The sequence below is a fragment of the Hypanus sabinus genome, chromosome 23 (genome assembly GCF_030144855.1).
Source record: "Hypanus sabinus isolate sHypSab1 chromosome 23, sHypSab1.hap1, whole genome shotgun sequence".
NCBI classification, from domain to species: Eukaryota; Metazoa; Chordata; class Chondrichthyes; order Myliobatiformes; family Dasyatidae; genus Hypanus; species Hypanus sabinus.
In genome coordinates this window covers 45,555,826-45,573,301 of record NC_082728.1, presented here as the reverse complement: position 1 = coordinate 45,573,301, position 17,476 = coordinate 45,555,826, and the positions used below count along the sequence as shown (strand labels likewise).

The 17,476-nt window shown below is 41.7% G+C and overlaps 1 protein-coding gene across 2 annotated transcripts in view; it reads left to right on the top strand.

Moving 5' to 3' along the window:
- The first annotated feature begins 278 nt into the window (after positions 1-278).
- LOC132380171 (myosin-16) overlaps positions 279-17,476 on the top strand; it is a 310,593-nt gene continuing 293,395 nt past the window's right edge. Inside the window, exon 1 of one of the 2 annotated variants that reach the window (XM_059948830.1) lies at positions 279-397. In XM_059948830.1, coding sequence (XP_059804813.1) covers positions 314-397 — 84 coding nt within the window. In that variant the 5' untranslated portion in view covers positions 279-313. The remainder of the gene's footprint in view (positions 398-17,476) is intronic. The other variant, XM_059948832.1, reaches the window with a different exon arrangement.

The window sequence follows — 17,476 nt, the reverse complement described above, 5'->3', positions numbered from 1 at the left end:
AGCAGGGGAATGTTTTCTGCACACATTTGGCGTCAGGGCTTAGCTAAAACTATCCTTTAGTCAGCGATTCTCTCCTCCACCCACCCCCCATCTCTCTCTCTCTCTCTCTCTCTCTCTCTCTCTCTCTCTCTCTCTCTCTCTCTCTCTCTCTCTCGCGTGCTCTCGATCCCTCCCTCCCCCCTTCTCTTTTTATCTTTTTATCTCTATCTCTCGCTTCCGAAGGGTCAGATAACACCAGGCTGGTTATGCTGGTCTCGCACAATTCCTCCTTGTGGCTAAGTGATGGCGGGATGAGAGGCTGTTTACTGGAAGGATGGAGAAGAAAGTTTGTGTGATCCAAACAGATTTTCATCAGTATCGTCCAACTGTTAGTGTTCAAGTCAAGCCTCTAGCACATGTAAGACATAAATGCTATCCTCTTCCTCATTTTTGAAGCTGTCAGTCTTTGCATAATTATAAAGACATATGTTTAATCAGTTTACAATGGCGATGTCTTCTAATTTTAATGTCACTCTGCCTCTTGTATTAACTCTCTTAGTGCATGTGCTGAGGACTCATTTATGTCAGTGATGTTACCAGGTTTATCTAGAAATGATATAGGATTTTTATTGTGCTTTACATATGCAGTGACTGAGTCTTGTTAAAGCAATATTATATTTAAAAATACATACTTAGATTACAATTAAAATTGCCACCATGCTATTTTGTGGTGGTTGTTTAGTGAAAGTGATTATGCTTAATATGCCTGAATAGGTTTAATAAAATATGTTGGGTTTTTTTTGAAAAGCTGAAGTAAGGTTAAAGGGAAAGAAAAACAGAAACAGTATCACAAGGTTGCAAAAAGCCCGAGTGTCCATCTACACTGTACTAAACAGAAAAACACTCCTATTTGCATGTTCTCAGAATGTCTTATGTCCAACTTCTGAACTGCTGTAACTAGATCCAATAACAGGCAATGTAAGAATAAAACCGATAATGTGTTTATTGTCACTGCTTGAAATCAATGTCAGCCTGGATTCCAGAGAAATTGTTTTGCTCCTCATGTGCTGACATGGATTAGTTTCCAACCAACTGAAAGGGGGGAGGTATTTTGATTTAAAATCTGTGCTGCAGGATAATGTCTCTTAACACACTCGCCAACATTTGGAGATTTGTGCCGCAGTTGCAATTTTTGTTCTACCGAAATTCAGGGAACAGTCTGAGATTGTTATTAGTACAGGATCTTCTCAAATTTCTCCATCCAAATCTCTGTCCGAGTGATGATGGTGTTCCCATAGTGCAGTGGGGCAGGAAGCTCTGGGATTTGCATCAAGTGATGATGTAGACACAGCCCTATGTTTCCAGGTCAGTTTAGCAGCTCAGGGAAACCTGTTGGTTCTGGTGGCACACCAATCACTTTTCTGCACATATCCTCCTTGGCTGTTGATTTTGGTGACAATATCAATGAAACAATCAGTGGATGGTGCACAGAGCAGCCACGTTATGTTTTGGATGAGAAGAATATTTGGAGTACAGTTTTAGGTAGCAAATTGGTTTGCTTCGTCCTAAATAATGTTGAGTTTCTAATGTTGTAGATGATGGAAATTGTGGTGGATTAGGTGGTGAAGTTTGGACAACTCAATCACAGGATGAGACTGAGAAGGTCAATGTGTTGGGCTGGGATGGGGACTTGCAGCTCCATGAGTTTTACTTATATTTGTGCTGAACTGAGGATGTAGCCTGCAACTAACAGACTCCTGAATCAGCAGCTAATCATATCTCACTTTTGTGAACTTCAGCTCTGAATGTTATTTGCTTACTTGTATGTTTGCACAATTTGCTTTTTTTCCTGCACATTGGGTGTTTGACAGTCTTATCGTTTTTAATGGGTTCTATTAGGTTTCTTTGTTCTGTGGCTGCCTGTAAGGAGATGAATCACAAGGTTGTATATAGTATACATAATTTGATAATAAATGTACTTTGAACTTTGGGTCATCCCTCCAGGATTCTGGTCCTCAGACCAAACTAATGTCCACTGCATTGATGTATCTATTTTAACTTAGGGGGACTTGGCAATGCCATTGAATTTCATGGAGACTACTTCTGTTAACATGGTTATTGCATTTACTAAGCTGTATCCAAATGTTACCCAGGTCTTACTACACTTAGTTTGACAACATCATTATCTGAGGAGTTGTGAATAGATTTCAGTGTCAGGTTCTGTACGTTCTAAAATGGAACCTAAATCATTGGTGAAGCAGTTAAATATGTTTGGGCTGAGGAGTCTGCCCAGAGGTGAGATAATTAACTCCCAACAGTTACAAACAACTATCACACACCAACACCATGAGACAAGTTTTACAAAGGCTCTTTGATGCTTGGTGCAAGCTTCATTAATAACATACTTAATAACAAATGGCTAGATTAGGAGCACATCTTCCACAAATCGAATGATCCTCTATCCAATACTCTGCTTTTTCTTCATATCTTGCAGAGTAAATGGAATGAGATGAAGAACAAAACTAAAAAATATTGGAAAATGCAATAGTGTACCTGAAGAGGTAATAAATGTTATAATCTTGTTTTTTGGTCTTCTGTGCCATCACTGAAGAAGGGGATGTTTTTGAAAACTCCATTGCCCTCTTTTAGTCATGGCTGAATGTGACAGGGTTGTAGAGCTTTGATTTAATTGGATGTTTGAGGGAATGCTTATTTTTTACCTATCACTTGTTGGTTATGTTGCTTTACTAGGCTGACACTTTATTCTGATGTACTTCTCAATGAACCAAGATTGATTCCCTGATTTGATAGTAATGGCAGAGTGTGGAATGTGCCAGAGTATGAATTTACAGATTGTGATATATTACTTTCCTGGTGTTACTGATGGCCTACAGTACTTCAGGATGCCTTCTTTTGAACTGTTATATCAGTTTTGAGTTCATCCCATTCAACATGATGGTGATACCTCAAAAGACCACAAGGGTGGCCACAGTGAAAAGACTGAAGGTTATGCACATCACAGTTCCTGAGATGTTGGGTTGTGTAGCAGGAGCAGTTAGAACATTTTGCGTGCCACATTTCCTGAGGAGATGTTGGAATTTACATAATTAGATACTTGGCAAGGTCCAATATAAAGAAAATAGGTTTAAGTCGAACAGTCATTATGTGAGGGGATCAATGTTAGAGTGAGGAGCTCGGGCTTTGGCTCGTAGATGCTTCGGCAAGGAGGGGTGAAGGCTGTAGGTAGATTTTTTTTTGTTAATTTTTTACTTTTTTTTCTTTCGTAGAAGGTTGAGGGGGGACTTGATGGAGGTATTTAAAATTATGAGGGGGATAGATAGAGTTGACGTGGACAGGCTTTTTCCATTGAGAGTAGGGGAGATTCAAACAAGAGGACATGAGTTGAGAGTTAGAGGGCAAAAGTTTAAGGGTAACGCGAGGGGGAATTTCTTCACTCAGAGAGTGGTAGCTGTGTGGAACGAGCTTCCAGTAGAAGTGGTAGAGGCAGGTTCGGTATTGTCATTTAAAGTAAAATTGGATAGGTATATGGACAGGAAAGGAATGGAGGGTTATGGGCTGAGTGCGGGTCAGTAGGACTAGGTGAGAGTAAGCATTCTGCAAGGACTAGAAGGGCCAAGATGGCCTGATTCCGTGCTGTAATTGTTATATATTATATATGTTTCATCTTGTACAGTTAGAGCAGGTACAGTTGGGTTGTACAGTTGGGGGCCAGGCAGGCTAGTGCAATGCTCCTCCTGTGGGATGTGGGAAGGTAGGAGGACCTCCAGCGTCCCTGATGACCACACCTTCTAGTAGTGCATCCAGCTACAGCTTCTTTCAGACCATGTTCAGGAGTTGGAGCTGGAACTGGATGAACTCTGGATCATTCGGGAGGCTAAGGGGTTGATCAACAGGACCTACAGGGAGGTAGTTATTATATGCAAGATGCAGGACACAGGTAACTGGGTGAACATCAGGAGGGGGAGAAAGATAGGCAGCTAGTGCAGAGGAGCCCTTATTGCCATTCCCCTCAACAAAAGGCATTTTGGTGGAGTTGGGGTGGAGCAGAGGAAAGTCACAGCCTCTGAGTCTGACTCTATTGCTCATAAGGGGAGGAGGAAGAAAAAGAGTGCAGTAGTGATAGGGATTCTACAGTTAGAGGAGCAGGCAGGAGATATTGTGGGTGTGAAAGAGATACATGGATGGTATGTTGCCTCCAGGTCCACAGCATTCTAAAGGGAATAAGCGAGCAGCCGAAAGTCATGGTGCATATTGGTACCAATGACATGGGCAGGGAAAGGGAGGAGGTCCTAAAGAGAGAATATAGGGAGGTAGGTAGAAAATTAAAAGCGAGACCTTGAGGGTAGTAATCACTAGATTACTGTCTGTGCCACGTGCTAGTGTGGGTAAGAGTAGAATTATTTTGCAGATGAATGAGTGGCTGAGAAATTGGTGCATGGGGCAGGGTTTCAGAATTCCCTGGATCATTGTGATCTCTATGACATGTACAAAAAGGACGGTATACGTCCGAACCCGAGGAGTACCGATATCCTTGTGGGGAGGTTTGCTAGAGCTTTTTGGGAGGGTATAACTAATTTGGCAGGGGGATGGGAAGCAGAGTGATAGGGTTGAGGATGGGGTATTTGGTGTACAAGTATGTAATGAGATTCTGAGGAAGGATGGGGGGTGGATGTGTTGGTAAGAAATAAAATGAGATCCTTTGAAAGTAGTAGCATAGGATCAGAAGATGTAGAAACTTTGTGGGTAGAGTTATGAAAACTGCAAGTGTAAAAAGACCCTGATGGGAGTATATACAGGCCTCTGAGCAGCTGTCAGATGTGAGGTACAATTTTTGACAGGAGAGAGAAAAGGCTTGTAAAAAGGGTAATTTCAGAATAGTCATGGGGGGCTTTTAATAGTGGGAAAATCAGGTTGGCGCTGGATGCCAAGAGATGGAATTTGTAGAAAGCCTATGAGATGGCTTTTTAGAGCAATTTCTGCTGAGCCCCCTTGGGAAAAGGCAATTCTGGATTGAGTATTGTGTAATGTACCAGATTTGATTTGGGAGTTTGAGGTAAAGGAACCCTTAGGAGGCAATGATCATAATATGATAGAGTTCACCCTGCAGTTTGAAAGGGAGAAGATAAAGTCAGAAGTATTACAGTGGAGTAAAGGAATTACAGAGGCGTGAGAGAGGAGCTGGCCAAATGTGATTGGATAGGGACACTAGCAGGAACAATGGCTGAAGTGCAATTGCTGGAGTTTCTCAGAGCAATTCAGAAGGCATTAATCACAAATAAGAAGTAGGAGGATAAGACAACTGTGGCTGACTCCAAACTGTCAAGTCTCTCTTGCCAGATGTCTGGCCCCTTCTCAGCTGTGGCAGCCTTTAGCGTGGTCTCACCTATATATTGCCTATTTGGCTGAAGAAGGAATTGATGGTGCTTTAATGTGAGCATTCACTCCAAGACTAAGCATGGAAAGGCAATGCAAGTGGACAGAAGAACTGGAGAAGACTTTTAGTAAAGCAAGTTGCATGATTATTCAGAAAACTGTGGCTTAAGAAACCATTGTGTCACAGAAGCCTGAGGCAGTAGATGCCCCTGGATCAGTCTTGTATGGAGTGAAAATATTTCCCTTGTATGCTGTGAAGGAGAGGTGTGAAGTGGAGGAATGTTGAGGTAAATTAAGGAGCAGCACAGTAGTGTAGTAGTCAGCACAATGTTTTACAGAGCAGGCAACCCAAGGTCAATTCCTGCTGCTACCTGTAGGAATTTGTACATTCTCCCTGTGAATGCATGGGGTTCCTCTAGGTGCTCTGATTTCCTCCCACAGTCCAAGGACTTACCAATTAGTAGATTAATTGGATATTGTAATTTGTCCCGTGATTAGGCTCGGAATAAATTGGGGATTGCTGCATGGTGTGGCTTAAAGGGCAGGAACGGCCTATCCTGCTCTCTATCTCAATTAACAAAAACGTATGAACTTGCCAGAATCAAGTTCCCTGCACAGGCTTGGGGCTTTCTCAGAAGGAGCACTACAATTGTGCTGTTATGGAGAAAGGTGTGGAACGTAGGTGTGGTGGGCTGAGATATCCATTTACCATTGTACTTCAGAGTATTGTAGATTTATTTCTCTGGGTAGAACCCTAAAGGAACAATGCATAGGAAATTGAGCCATGACAAGTTCATTCTGGAAAGAAAATGTATCATCGGCACAGGAAGGGTGTTCTATATTTCCACTGTGGTCCAGTTCAACCTGGAAAACTTAATAATCATTCTGTGGAAAAGATACTTTTCATATGCATGGGCACCAATGACATGATTTCTTTTATATCTTATATAAACCATCTTTGTTTTGATTTGTCAACTTTCCAGCATAAATAATTAAAAATAATACAGTACTGAAAATAAGATCACAGAAGAAGAATGTGAGAGCTTCAACTCAATCTGTGTTTCTTATTCTCTGAATAATTTGCTTATTGTATCTATATAGAGCAGGTCTGCGCTTGTCCCTTCCTTATTTACAACAGTGGTTCATTTTTAATTCATGTAAGGTTTTTTTTAAACATTACAGTTTTTTTATATTGTAATTGGTCAAACAATTCTTTTGGGTCATGGGGCAGACCTTTTCTCACACCTGAATGACTTTCAGTGACACATTTGGTGTTGAACATTTTAAATATATAACTCTGGGATTTAGGCGGTTGGACCATTGACCCAAGGACAGGAGTTCAAATGTCACTATAGCAATTGGGGAATTTAAGCTCAAATTATTGTATAAATCTAAGTTACACAAAAAACGCTAGTCTCTTTGGGGAAAAAAGAAAGTACTAGATTGTCATTTATAAAAAAAGCTTTCAGTTCACTAATGTTGTTTTTCAGGGGTGAAACGTGACATTCTTGCCGTATCTAGTCGACGTGTGACTAGAGACCTTCTCAGTTCTGGGGCAGTTAGGGTGGACAATAAATACGGGTATTATCAGTGACACACACATCCTGAAAAAGAATAAATCTAAAGAAAAACATCAGGAGTAGGGATTTAAACATAATGGCTGAGGAATTTATTACGCATTTTAAATTCCCAAAATTGCAGGTGTGAAAGTTACATGCTTGTTTCTGGGGTGGGGGGGGGGGGGTGAAATCGAGAGATGAATGTCACATTCGTGAAAGACAAACAAGAGGTTACCTTTACCCAGGCCTTTGCATGTGCGAATAAGGGAGTGTAAAGCTGATCACTTTGCTTTGAAGAAATTCCAGTTCAAGCTTATTGTTGTCATAGGCATACAGAACATAGTGTATAAAAGCCGTGAATATCAGCTTATTGCAGCAGCAGCACAGTACAATACAGGCATGACAAATGGTAGCTGGGTGCTCAGGTTCCTTGGTATCCCTTCCAGAACCAAGTTATGAAACTAACATTCCTCCTTCCACTTCCAAAACCTGCAGTTTCTCCTCTGATCCTGCATGTTTGATGATTCTCGTTAGAAATCTTTTGCTAGATTCCTCAGGAAGTCCACATGGCCTCGAGCCTGATTTCCTATGGACCCTCGGGTACGTTGAACAGCTTTTGTCGATGTAGGGGAACCTGAGAGCTTAACCACACAAATAACTCCGAGTTTCTTTATGCTGCCTTCAAGCAGGGAATCAAAATCTCTGGCATTTGTCCACAGATTCTGTTTTGTAACTTCACACTTAGTTTCTTTGTATTGTTAGGGCATAACTTCAGCAACTAACTTCTGCCACCAGTCTTCAGATCTGAGTATGCTGTAGATTGAATTTAAAATGCACCTCTGGACAATAGAACTATGAAAACAGCAGTTAATTGAAAATCTGGACAATGTTGATTAACATTATCTGGAGTGTGGATGCAAAGAAAGATGTGTGAAATTTATATGTAATTCAAAGGAAGCATTGTGAATTCTGTGTAAATATAGAATTATCCATTGATCTTTAGTCTATAAAATATTAGGTAATATTGGGTCAAGCAGGCCTCTTCCCTTGAAATGGACTCAATATAATGCCTCACGAGTGAATCTGAAGATGCTGGAAATAAATAAAAAACACAAAATGCTGGCAGAACTCAGCAGGCCAGACAGCATCTATGGGAGGAGGTAATAACGACATTTCGGTCCGAAACCCTTCATCAGGAGTGAAGTAACATGGGATGGTCGAGGGGTGGGGGGATAAGAAGTGGGGGGAGGGATAAAGTAGAGAGCAGGGAAGTGATAGGCTGAAGGGAAATGGGCTAGGGGGAAGGTGGAGAATTATGGGAAATAAAAGAGAAAGAAAGGTAGGGCTGGGGGAGTTTATACCCCTGGCCCCCACCCTTACCCCCCATCCCTATCTATTATTTTAGTCTGGTTCTCTTTCTCTCTCTTTTTCGCCCCTCACTATAATCTCTCCCTCCAGCTCCCATAGATGCTCCCATAGATGCTGTCTGGCCTGCTGAGTTCTGCCAGCATTTTGTGTTTTTCAATATAATGCCTGCTGTGTCTTGTTTTGTAGAATAAAGGGTCTACTTCATATCTACCAGCTGCTTCTCTCCTGTGATTTTGTTCAAGCGGGAACAGTACATTATCTTTTTGCAGAACTTCATTATCTCCCCTGGTTCAGGACTGAACTTGGAAGTTTTATAGATGCCAATACAATATTTGTTTCTTTGTGCAGTTGCTTACCTTTGAATACAATTTTTTCTCTCTAGCTAACAGTGTCAAGATCTCATGGTATTGCCTATAACATGGACCAGATGTTAGTGAAAATCCTGATGTGGATAATTGCATTTGTGCTCAGTAAATAAAAATAAGTAACAGAATATTATTGTAATGTGAACTCAATGCTCAGGTTATGCATAATTACTTTTTTTGACTATTTGTTGCTGAAATGTTAAGAATAAAGGCACAGATTGTGAAACTCAGGAACGTTCTGAGTGCTTTAGTTTCTTGGATGCTGTTTGCTACTATTTATATGCAGTAGATATCTATATGTGAAGTTCTTTTGTGCACTTATGTATTTTATGGTAAATAAACTATTTCTATATGCTAACGTAGTATAGATTGCAGTTAAAATTAATGGGGAAACAGGATTGCTTTGGGAAGGGGCATATACCCAAAGAGATAGTTGCTTCTCTCTGTGTCATGGAGAAGTCTGGCCAGATTGTTGTGAGTTCTGCAGGGTTGAATAATATTGAGTATCTCAACCAAATGTAATTAATTGGAAATCCAGATGCAGATAATTGCATTTGTGATTAGAAATAAATAGGAATCACTGTGTTTCTGTTGCAACACCTGCATCCCGTCAGCAATTTTTATTGGACATTTTCCTTTGTAAATTGCTCTTGGCTATGTTGTTCAGATTTGGGAATGACTTAAGAATGTTTAATAATTTTGTAACACCAGATTCGACATGTAGTTTTATTGCAATTAATAAAAATGTATTGTTGTACTTAGTGAGACAAAATAGTTAATTGTTGCAAGAATAGGCATGCAGTGTTTAAAATATTATTGTTATTTTCTTTCCTGTAGTCTTTCAAGAAGGTTTCTTTTTGGAAAAAATGTTGTGTAAATCTTGGTGGGATGACAATGCAGATTGGTTTAGGGTTTGGGGGCCCTCTAGAACTCTTGACCATTAACTTAATAAGTATTTAGGAGGAGTTCATCATACTGAACATCCGTGGTGGACACCACTGCCAAGCATTAAGCGTTGAGCACCTGTCGTGCATTAACTCTCACAATTATAACAGAGATAAAAGTGGAGCCTGTCTACACATTCTGCACTAATTCTATGAAACATAGAAAATAGGTGCAGGAGTAGGCTATTCGGCCCCTCAAGCCTGCACTGCCATTCAGTATGATCATGGCTGATCATCCAACTCAGAACCCTGTACCTGCTTTCTCTCCATACCCCCCAATCCCTTTAGCCACAAGGGCCATATCTAACCTCCTCTTAAATATAGCCAATGAACCGGCCTCAACTGTTTCCTGTGGCAGAGAATTCCACAGATTCACCACTCTCTGTGTGAAGAAGTTTTTCCTCATCTCGGTGCTAAAAGACTTCCCCTTTATCCTTAAACTGTGACCCCTCATTCTGGACTTCCCCAACATCGGAAACAATCTTCCTGTATCTAACCTGGCCAATCCCTTTAGAATTTTATACATTTCAATAAGATCCCCCCCCTCAATCTTCTAAATTCCAGTGAGTATAAGCCTAGTCGATCCAGTCTTTCTTCATATGAAAGTCCTGCCATCCCAGGAATCAATCTGGAGAACCTTCTTTGTACTCCCTCTATGGCAAGAATGTCTTTCCTCAGATTAGGGGACCAAAACTGCACACAATACTCTAGGTGCGGTCTCACCAAGGCCATGCACAACTGCAGTAGAACCTCCCTGCTCCTGTACTCAAATCCTTTTGCTATGAATGCAAACATACCATTTGCCTTTTTCACTGCCTGCTGTACCTGCATGCCCACCTTCAATGACTGGTGTACAATGACACCCAGGTCTCGTTGCACCTCCCCTTTTCCTAATCGGCCTCCATTCAGATAATAATCTGTTTTCCTGTTCTTGCAACCAAAGTGGATAACCTCATATTTATCCACATTAAATTGCATCTGCCATGAATTTGCCCACTCACCTAACCTATCCAAGTCACCCTGCATCCTCTTAGCATCCTCCTCATAGCTAACACCGCCACCCAGCACTTAGACATGCTAAAGATCTTTCCCACAAAAGAAGCTCAGGTAGTATGTGACGCATAGTTATTCCTTGAAATTGCATGTGAGGTAGACTCAAGATATTTTGTTTCAAAGGGTGTGAGTTGTGCTGTTAAACAGTATCCTGGGGGGGGGGACAGAAAAGCTGAGCCTTTATTCAAAATTTACAATATACGTTTTAATATTTTATTTATTTTTTTCAAATGCACATCATATACAAATTGTATTTAAACTTTTTTAAAAACTTCTTTTTTCACGTTTACTAAAGGATTAGTCGAGGTTTATGCATGCTGCAGCCCAGTGTTAAATCCACATGTCAGTTTATGTGCGTGACGGATGTGGGTGGGATCGCAGCTCATTATGTATCACTCGGAGGTCAGGACTAGAGGATGTCAAATGTTTGCTGCCACTTGACAAAGAAGCTGATTGTAATAAGGCTATCGAGAGGGATTCTCAGTCTAGAACTGGCCATCAGAACATCGTCACATTGCTATATGTGGGTGTTTGTTTGCCTATGGGCTACTACTGCAACACAAAACGCAGCTGTTCAGTGCATCAAGTCGATGCCAGCTCTCAATGGCACAAAACCAACAGTCCCAATTCCTCTCTGCTGTAACCTGGCAAGTTGCATGCAAAACCACCCTCCTTTTGATTTTTGTACCGTGTACCAGTCCCAAGGCCACTAGCCACTGTAAATTTGCGTATCAGTGTATCTTCGGAATGTGGGAAGAAACCAGGGCAAACACACTCAGGCTCAATCGCCATATAAATGACATCAGAGGTTAGGATTGAACGGAGGGGTCACTGTGTTGCTTTTCGACTGCATCTGCTGGCTTGCTACATACCATCAGGCATGCTTCCTACTTTACAACAGTGACCAAAAGTAATATTGGCAGTAATATCTGGAAAGATAAAAAGAAATTCGGTGTAGATATCGTAAACAAAGTGAAATATTCAGTTACTGTAAAGGAATTCAAAGTTCAAACTAAAGCTATTACTTAAGTATATATGTGTCACCATGTACAACCCTGAGATTAATTTTCCTGTGGGAATTCACAGTAAGTACAAGAAACACAATAGAATCAGTGAAAGACCACACAATCAGGACGGACAACAGCCAATGAGCAAAAGACAACAAACTGTGCAATTACAAAGAGAGAAAAAATCATAATAATAATAATAATGAATAAGCTGTAAATATCAAGAGAATGAGCCGTAGAGTTCTTGATAGTGAGTCTGTAGGTTGTGGGAACAGTTCAGGGATGGGATGAGTGAAGTTATCCCCTCTGGTTCAAGAGCTGATGGTTGAAGGGCAATAACTGTACATGAACATGGTGGTATGAGTCCTGAGACTCCTGTACTACCTTCCTGATTGCAGCAGTGAGAAGAGAGCATGTCCTGGGTGGTGGGGGTTCCTGATGATGGATGCTGCTCTCCTGCAATAGTGCTCCGTCCTCACTGGTGGGGAGGGCTTCACCTGTCATGGACTGGGCAGTATCCATTACTTTTCATAGGCTTTTCCATTCAAGGGCGTGATCCATTCATGACCCCACATGATGTTCATTTCCCATTTTAATTCATCAAGTATAATTTAAAACTGTCTCAGTAGTTACAAGAGAGATTTCAGAACAATAAGGATGTTCCGCCCCTCCGATCTTCTGTTGTAAAATTATGTGTGCCTACAACAAGCCCCATTCATACCTCCAGCAAGAACAATTCTTCTTGTTTCTGAACATTAGTATTCTCTACCTTTGTAATCTCTTCCAGTCCATCACTGTGAGATAACTGGGATTCTGGCCTTTGATTTATCAGGGGTTGTTCTATATTCTGACATATTGACTTCTGGAATAACTTCTCTAAACTCTTCTGCCTATCCATCTTGTTTTGAACCTTTAAAATGCTCTTCAAACCTATTCATATGGCAAAGCGTCTTAGAGGCATGGTAGCGTAGTGGTTAGCACAGCAACCCATGTTCAATTCCCACCACGGCCTGTAAGGATTTTGTACAGTCTCCCTGTGACCACATGGGATTCCTCCAGGTGCATCAGTTTCCTCCCACAGTCTAAAGATGTACCACTTGGTAGGTTAATTGGTCATTGTAAATTGTCCCATGATTAGGCTAGGAGTAATTCAGGATTGCTGGGTGCTGCAGCTCGTAGGGCCGGAAGGGCCCTTTCTGCATTGTATCTCAAACAATAAAGTCTACCCTAAAAGCTCCGTGGGTGGTTTAGCACTAGTGTTATTTTATAGTGGTTCAGCAAAAGGCTTGAGAATGGATTTATTGCATTAGAGGTGCCACAGGAATGAAAGTTGTGAAGTTGTTTCCAGTTTGTAAAATGGGCAAATTTGCCTTCCCAGTCCTTTGAATTGGATTGCATTGTATTGCTTTTTAAATGCTACACCAGTGTTAAATTTTATCCAGAGCAAGTCACATCTGCAGTCCTATCCAAGGAAACCTTATCAATCAAATATGGATTCATTTACTTGTTTAACTTTTTCCTGGCAGTGGATGCACACTTCATGAACATGCAAGTTCCACACCTGATGTTTCCATCTGTGCCAGTATAAACAGGAGCTCAAAGCACCACAGACTGACAGAAAACAGAACCCTGTAGAACCCAGTGGACCAGCCAGTGCTTGTGGCGACAAAAGTTGTAAGTTAGCATGTTAGTTTGTTATCTTGCATCAGGACTGAGCAATATGCAGAGGGGTGTATGTTATTGGTTTGCAGCTGTTAATTGATAGGTGGAGATAGATAGGGAGGGATTGGTGGGTCGGGGGAACCTGTGGGAGAGGATTAGGGTTAAAGATGAGTGAAAGGAGAAGAAAACTAGACAGACAGATGTGTGTCTATAGGAGGAGAGCACTGGGTTATCTGAATCATGCAAAAATGATACTGTTAGCTTGTACGCTCCCCAGGGGAAACGATGTACACTTTTTGCCTCCTCAGATGCTGATTGACCAGCTGAGCTCCCCATGCATTCTGGTATTCCAAATTCTCTCTTATTCACTCCCTTTGGCCACTACACAATGACCGCTGTTGTACAGTTCACTGAAACCTGGAGACCAACAGGCTAATCATTTTCCTGCTATGTAAAAGATTGCTTTCCTCATATTAGGACACCTGACTGGGCAGTGCCAGAATAAACTGTCACCTTGCAAAGTTCACGGAGTATATGGTAACTGATTGTGTGTTTTGTACCACCATTGAACTGCTGGGATAGCAGGTGTTTTAGTGGTGATGTCACAAGTAGCACTGGAGGCTTAATGAAAAGTATTGCAGGGGGAAGGACAGAGAGGGTGAAATGGTGGTTGTGGGTGGTGTGTAGGGAGGAGTCAAAGACAGATTGTGTTATGTTTTTTTTTCTTTCTAAAGACAAACTTAGCCTGGATAAACACTAGAACAATTTATTTACAGTTTGGCTTTGGCTCAACACTGAGCGCATGCAACCAATTCTCCAGCGTCATTTACGGTTCCAGCTGATCAGCCCACATTGTCCAGTGGGAACTGAAGTACTTAATTATGCACACATCTTCCCCTTTTAAAGAAAAACAAACACAATGCTATTTCCTCATAAACCTGCAAGACACCATGATCTTCCCCAACAAAGATGTTCACATTCTGTAGCCAGTCCCTTTTCACTCATCATTTTTCAACTCGTCTCTGAAGTGGTCTAATGATCCTATTTAGTTTGCTATATGTTTCTACAGGTGTACTGCTTGTACTTGTTGCCGGGACATGGCAGTGGAACAAACCCAAGTGCTGAACACGTGCGCGGAGGCTGAGTCGGGAGGCATTACAGTCGTAGCGAGTGTGGAAGTGGTGCCAAGGGAGTATTTACCCGGAGTCTTGGTCTTAGTAGAGAATTCAGGAACGATGCTAGACTTAGAACTGATAGTCCTAAGAACCATGGAACAAGGTTACCCATACACGAGTCAACCAAATGAACTAGCAGCTCGTTGTTGTGGTCACGGGGTTCTTATACTGCATTTGCTGATGGAAAGCAGGTGCTTGTAGTTAGTGGAACCTGAGAATGATTGGAATCTAAACAAGGTGACTGAGGCCCAATTCCTGAGGAAAATAACCACGTGGGTGATCACCAGAAGGGACCATTGACAGTATTTGGTGTGATGATCTTTGTGTCTTTCTGAGAACTCAAATCAACAAGTTTATTAATTACTTCTGTTGGCCCCTTTGGTGTACTGACATGTGACGTGCCACAGCTATGGGTTGGAACTTGCGGTTGTAGATCCACTTGGTTCCTTATCAGAGGTGCTACTCAGTCTGTCTGGGTCTGGCTGTAATGTGGAGCATATCCTTACATGGACTATGTGCCAGAATCATGATCTCCAGATTTCAGGGCTGGTAGGCTTTCCGCAGTCATGATACAATTTCTGTTTTTCTTTCCCTTTCACTTTAGCCTACTTGACCTTATGTGCTCCTTTAGGTGAAAACAGGGTTTCGTACATTGGAAGGTTGGTGTTTATGCATTGACCCATGAGCATTGGGCTGCCGAAATACCATTCAGCAGTGGTGCACTTTCTGACTTTTTTGGAAGTCCTCTCATCCATCTTGTGCCTTCTTAATGTAACTCTCACTTTGGCTAGCAGCTTAATATAGGGGATGATAGCCCCCTCCACCGGCCCAGCCAAACTTAAGAAATCTCGTTTCGGTGGATGCTGTGTGATATGTCCCCTGTTACAAATCAGTACCATGAAATAACAAACAGTACACAATATGTGATTAACTGATTGATTTTCATAATTCTTAATTTGACTATATGGTTAGTAAAGAAAACAAAAAAAAGGGCCCATTCTCATGAAACAGTCTAATGCACAAACATTGGAACTCACTGATGAGGGTGTTTATTCACCATCGACCTCCTCTAATTGTCGCAGACCTTCAGACCCTCACTCCAAATACACTCCATCCGAGGCCTACCAACTCTCTCCATTCATGTCTTCTCTCCTCATCTCTCCCTGGCACAAAAAAACGCAAATTTCCAGCTCTCAGACACACAAGAAAGAACACCATCCTGCTCATTGGCTAGCATGCTCTGTTATTTCTAGTCGTAACCAAAAAATTGGTGCTACAGAGAAACCATTATCTCAGCAGTGGAACATTACAGAGAAGCCATTACATTAGCAGTGAGACCTTATAGCATGTTGCATTCATGAGGCCCTTTGGTACCTTGACTGAACTCTCTGCTAGGTCATTAGATTTTGGGTGATGTGAGCTTGAAGTTGTATATCAAAACCCCCAATCATTGGCAAAGGACTCAAATTCACAACTCTAAAGAAAGTTGTGGACCATTGTCTGATACCACTTCACATAGAACCACATGCCTCACAAACACATCTTTCAGAAAGGTGATGACTGCTCTGATCGATGTTGATTACAACGTTGCAACCTCTGGGTAATTGGAAAAGTAGTCTGTTACAACAATCTGACTCTTCCCAGTACATTCAAACAAATCCACTCCATCTTTGACGTATGGCCTGTCTATTTCTGGGTGTGGTGTAAACAGCCATTCTTGTGCTTTGGTCAACACAAAATACTCTGCAGATGCTGGAGTCAAAGCAACATGCACAGCATGCTGGAGGAACTCAGTAGGTCGGGCAGCATCTGTGGAAATTAACAGTCAACATTTCGGGCTGAGACCCTTCGTCAGGATGAAGGGTCTCGGCCCGAAACATTGACTGTTCGTTTTCACAGATGCTGCCCAACCTGCTGAGTTCCTCCAGCGTGTTGCTTGTGATTTGGTCTGTAGGTAAGACATATTCACATGAAGCTGTGGTCTGGCTGATGTCTTCATTCATTCTTGGTCAGCACATCACTTCATGAGATCTTCATTTACACTTTTCTTCACCAACGTGCCCTTGATGTATCTTTTGGAACATTTCCTTGCATAGCAACACTGGAATCAGAAATCTGTTCCTTGTGAAGACCATGTCTTCCACTACGGCCAGTTCAGCTCTGCGCAATGGACAGTCATTCTTAGTTACTGCCATCCATAACATAAGAACATAAGAAATAGGAGCAGGAGTAGGCCATCCGGCCCATCAAGCCTGCCCCGCCATTCAATAAGATCATGGCTGATCTGTCCGTAAACTCAGCTCCATCTACCTGACTTTTCCCTATAACCCTTAATTCCCCTACTGTGTAAGGGAAAATTACGGTATCTTAAATATATTTAGTGAAGAAGCCTCAACTGCTTCACTGGGCAGAGAATTCCACAGATTCACCACTTTCTGGGAAAAACAGTTTCTCCTCATCTCCATACTAAATCTTCTCCTCTGAATCTTGAGGCAATGTCCCCTAATACTAGTCTTACCTACCAATGGAAACAACTTTTCTACTTCTACCTTATCTATCTCTTTCAAAATTTTGTATGTTTCTATAAGATCCCCTCTCATTCTTCTGAATTCCAGAAGGTATAGTCCCAGGCAACTCAATCTCTCCTCATAGGATAACCCCTTCATCTCTGGAATCAACCTGGTGAGCCTCCTCTGCACCACCTCTAAAGAGAGTATATCCTTCCTCAAGTATGGAGACCGGAACTGCACACAGTACTCCAGGTGCAGCCTCACCAGTACCCTGTTTAGTTGCAGCATGATCTCCCTGCTCTTGAATTTAATCCCTCTAGCAATAAAGGCCAACATTCTGTTTGCCTTTAACCTATTATACTTGCAAGCCAACTTTTGCGATTCATGAACAAGCACTCCCAAGTCCCTGTGCACAACAGCATGCTGCAATCTTTCACCATTTAAATAATAATCTGCTCTT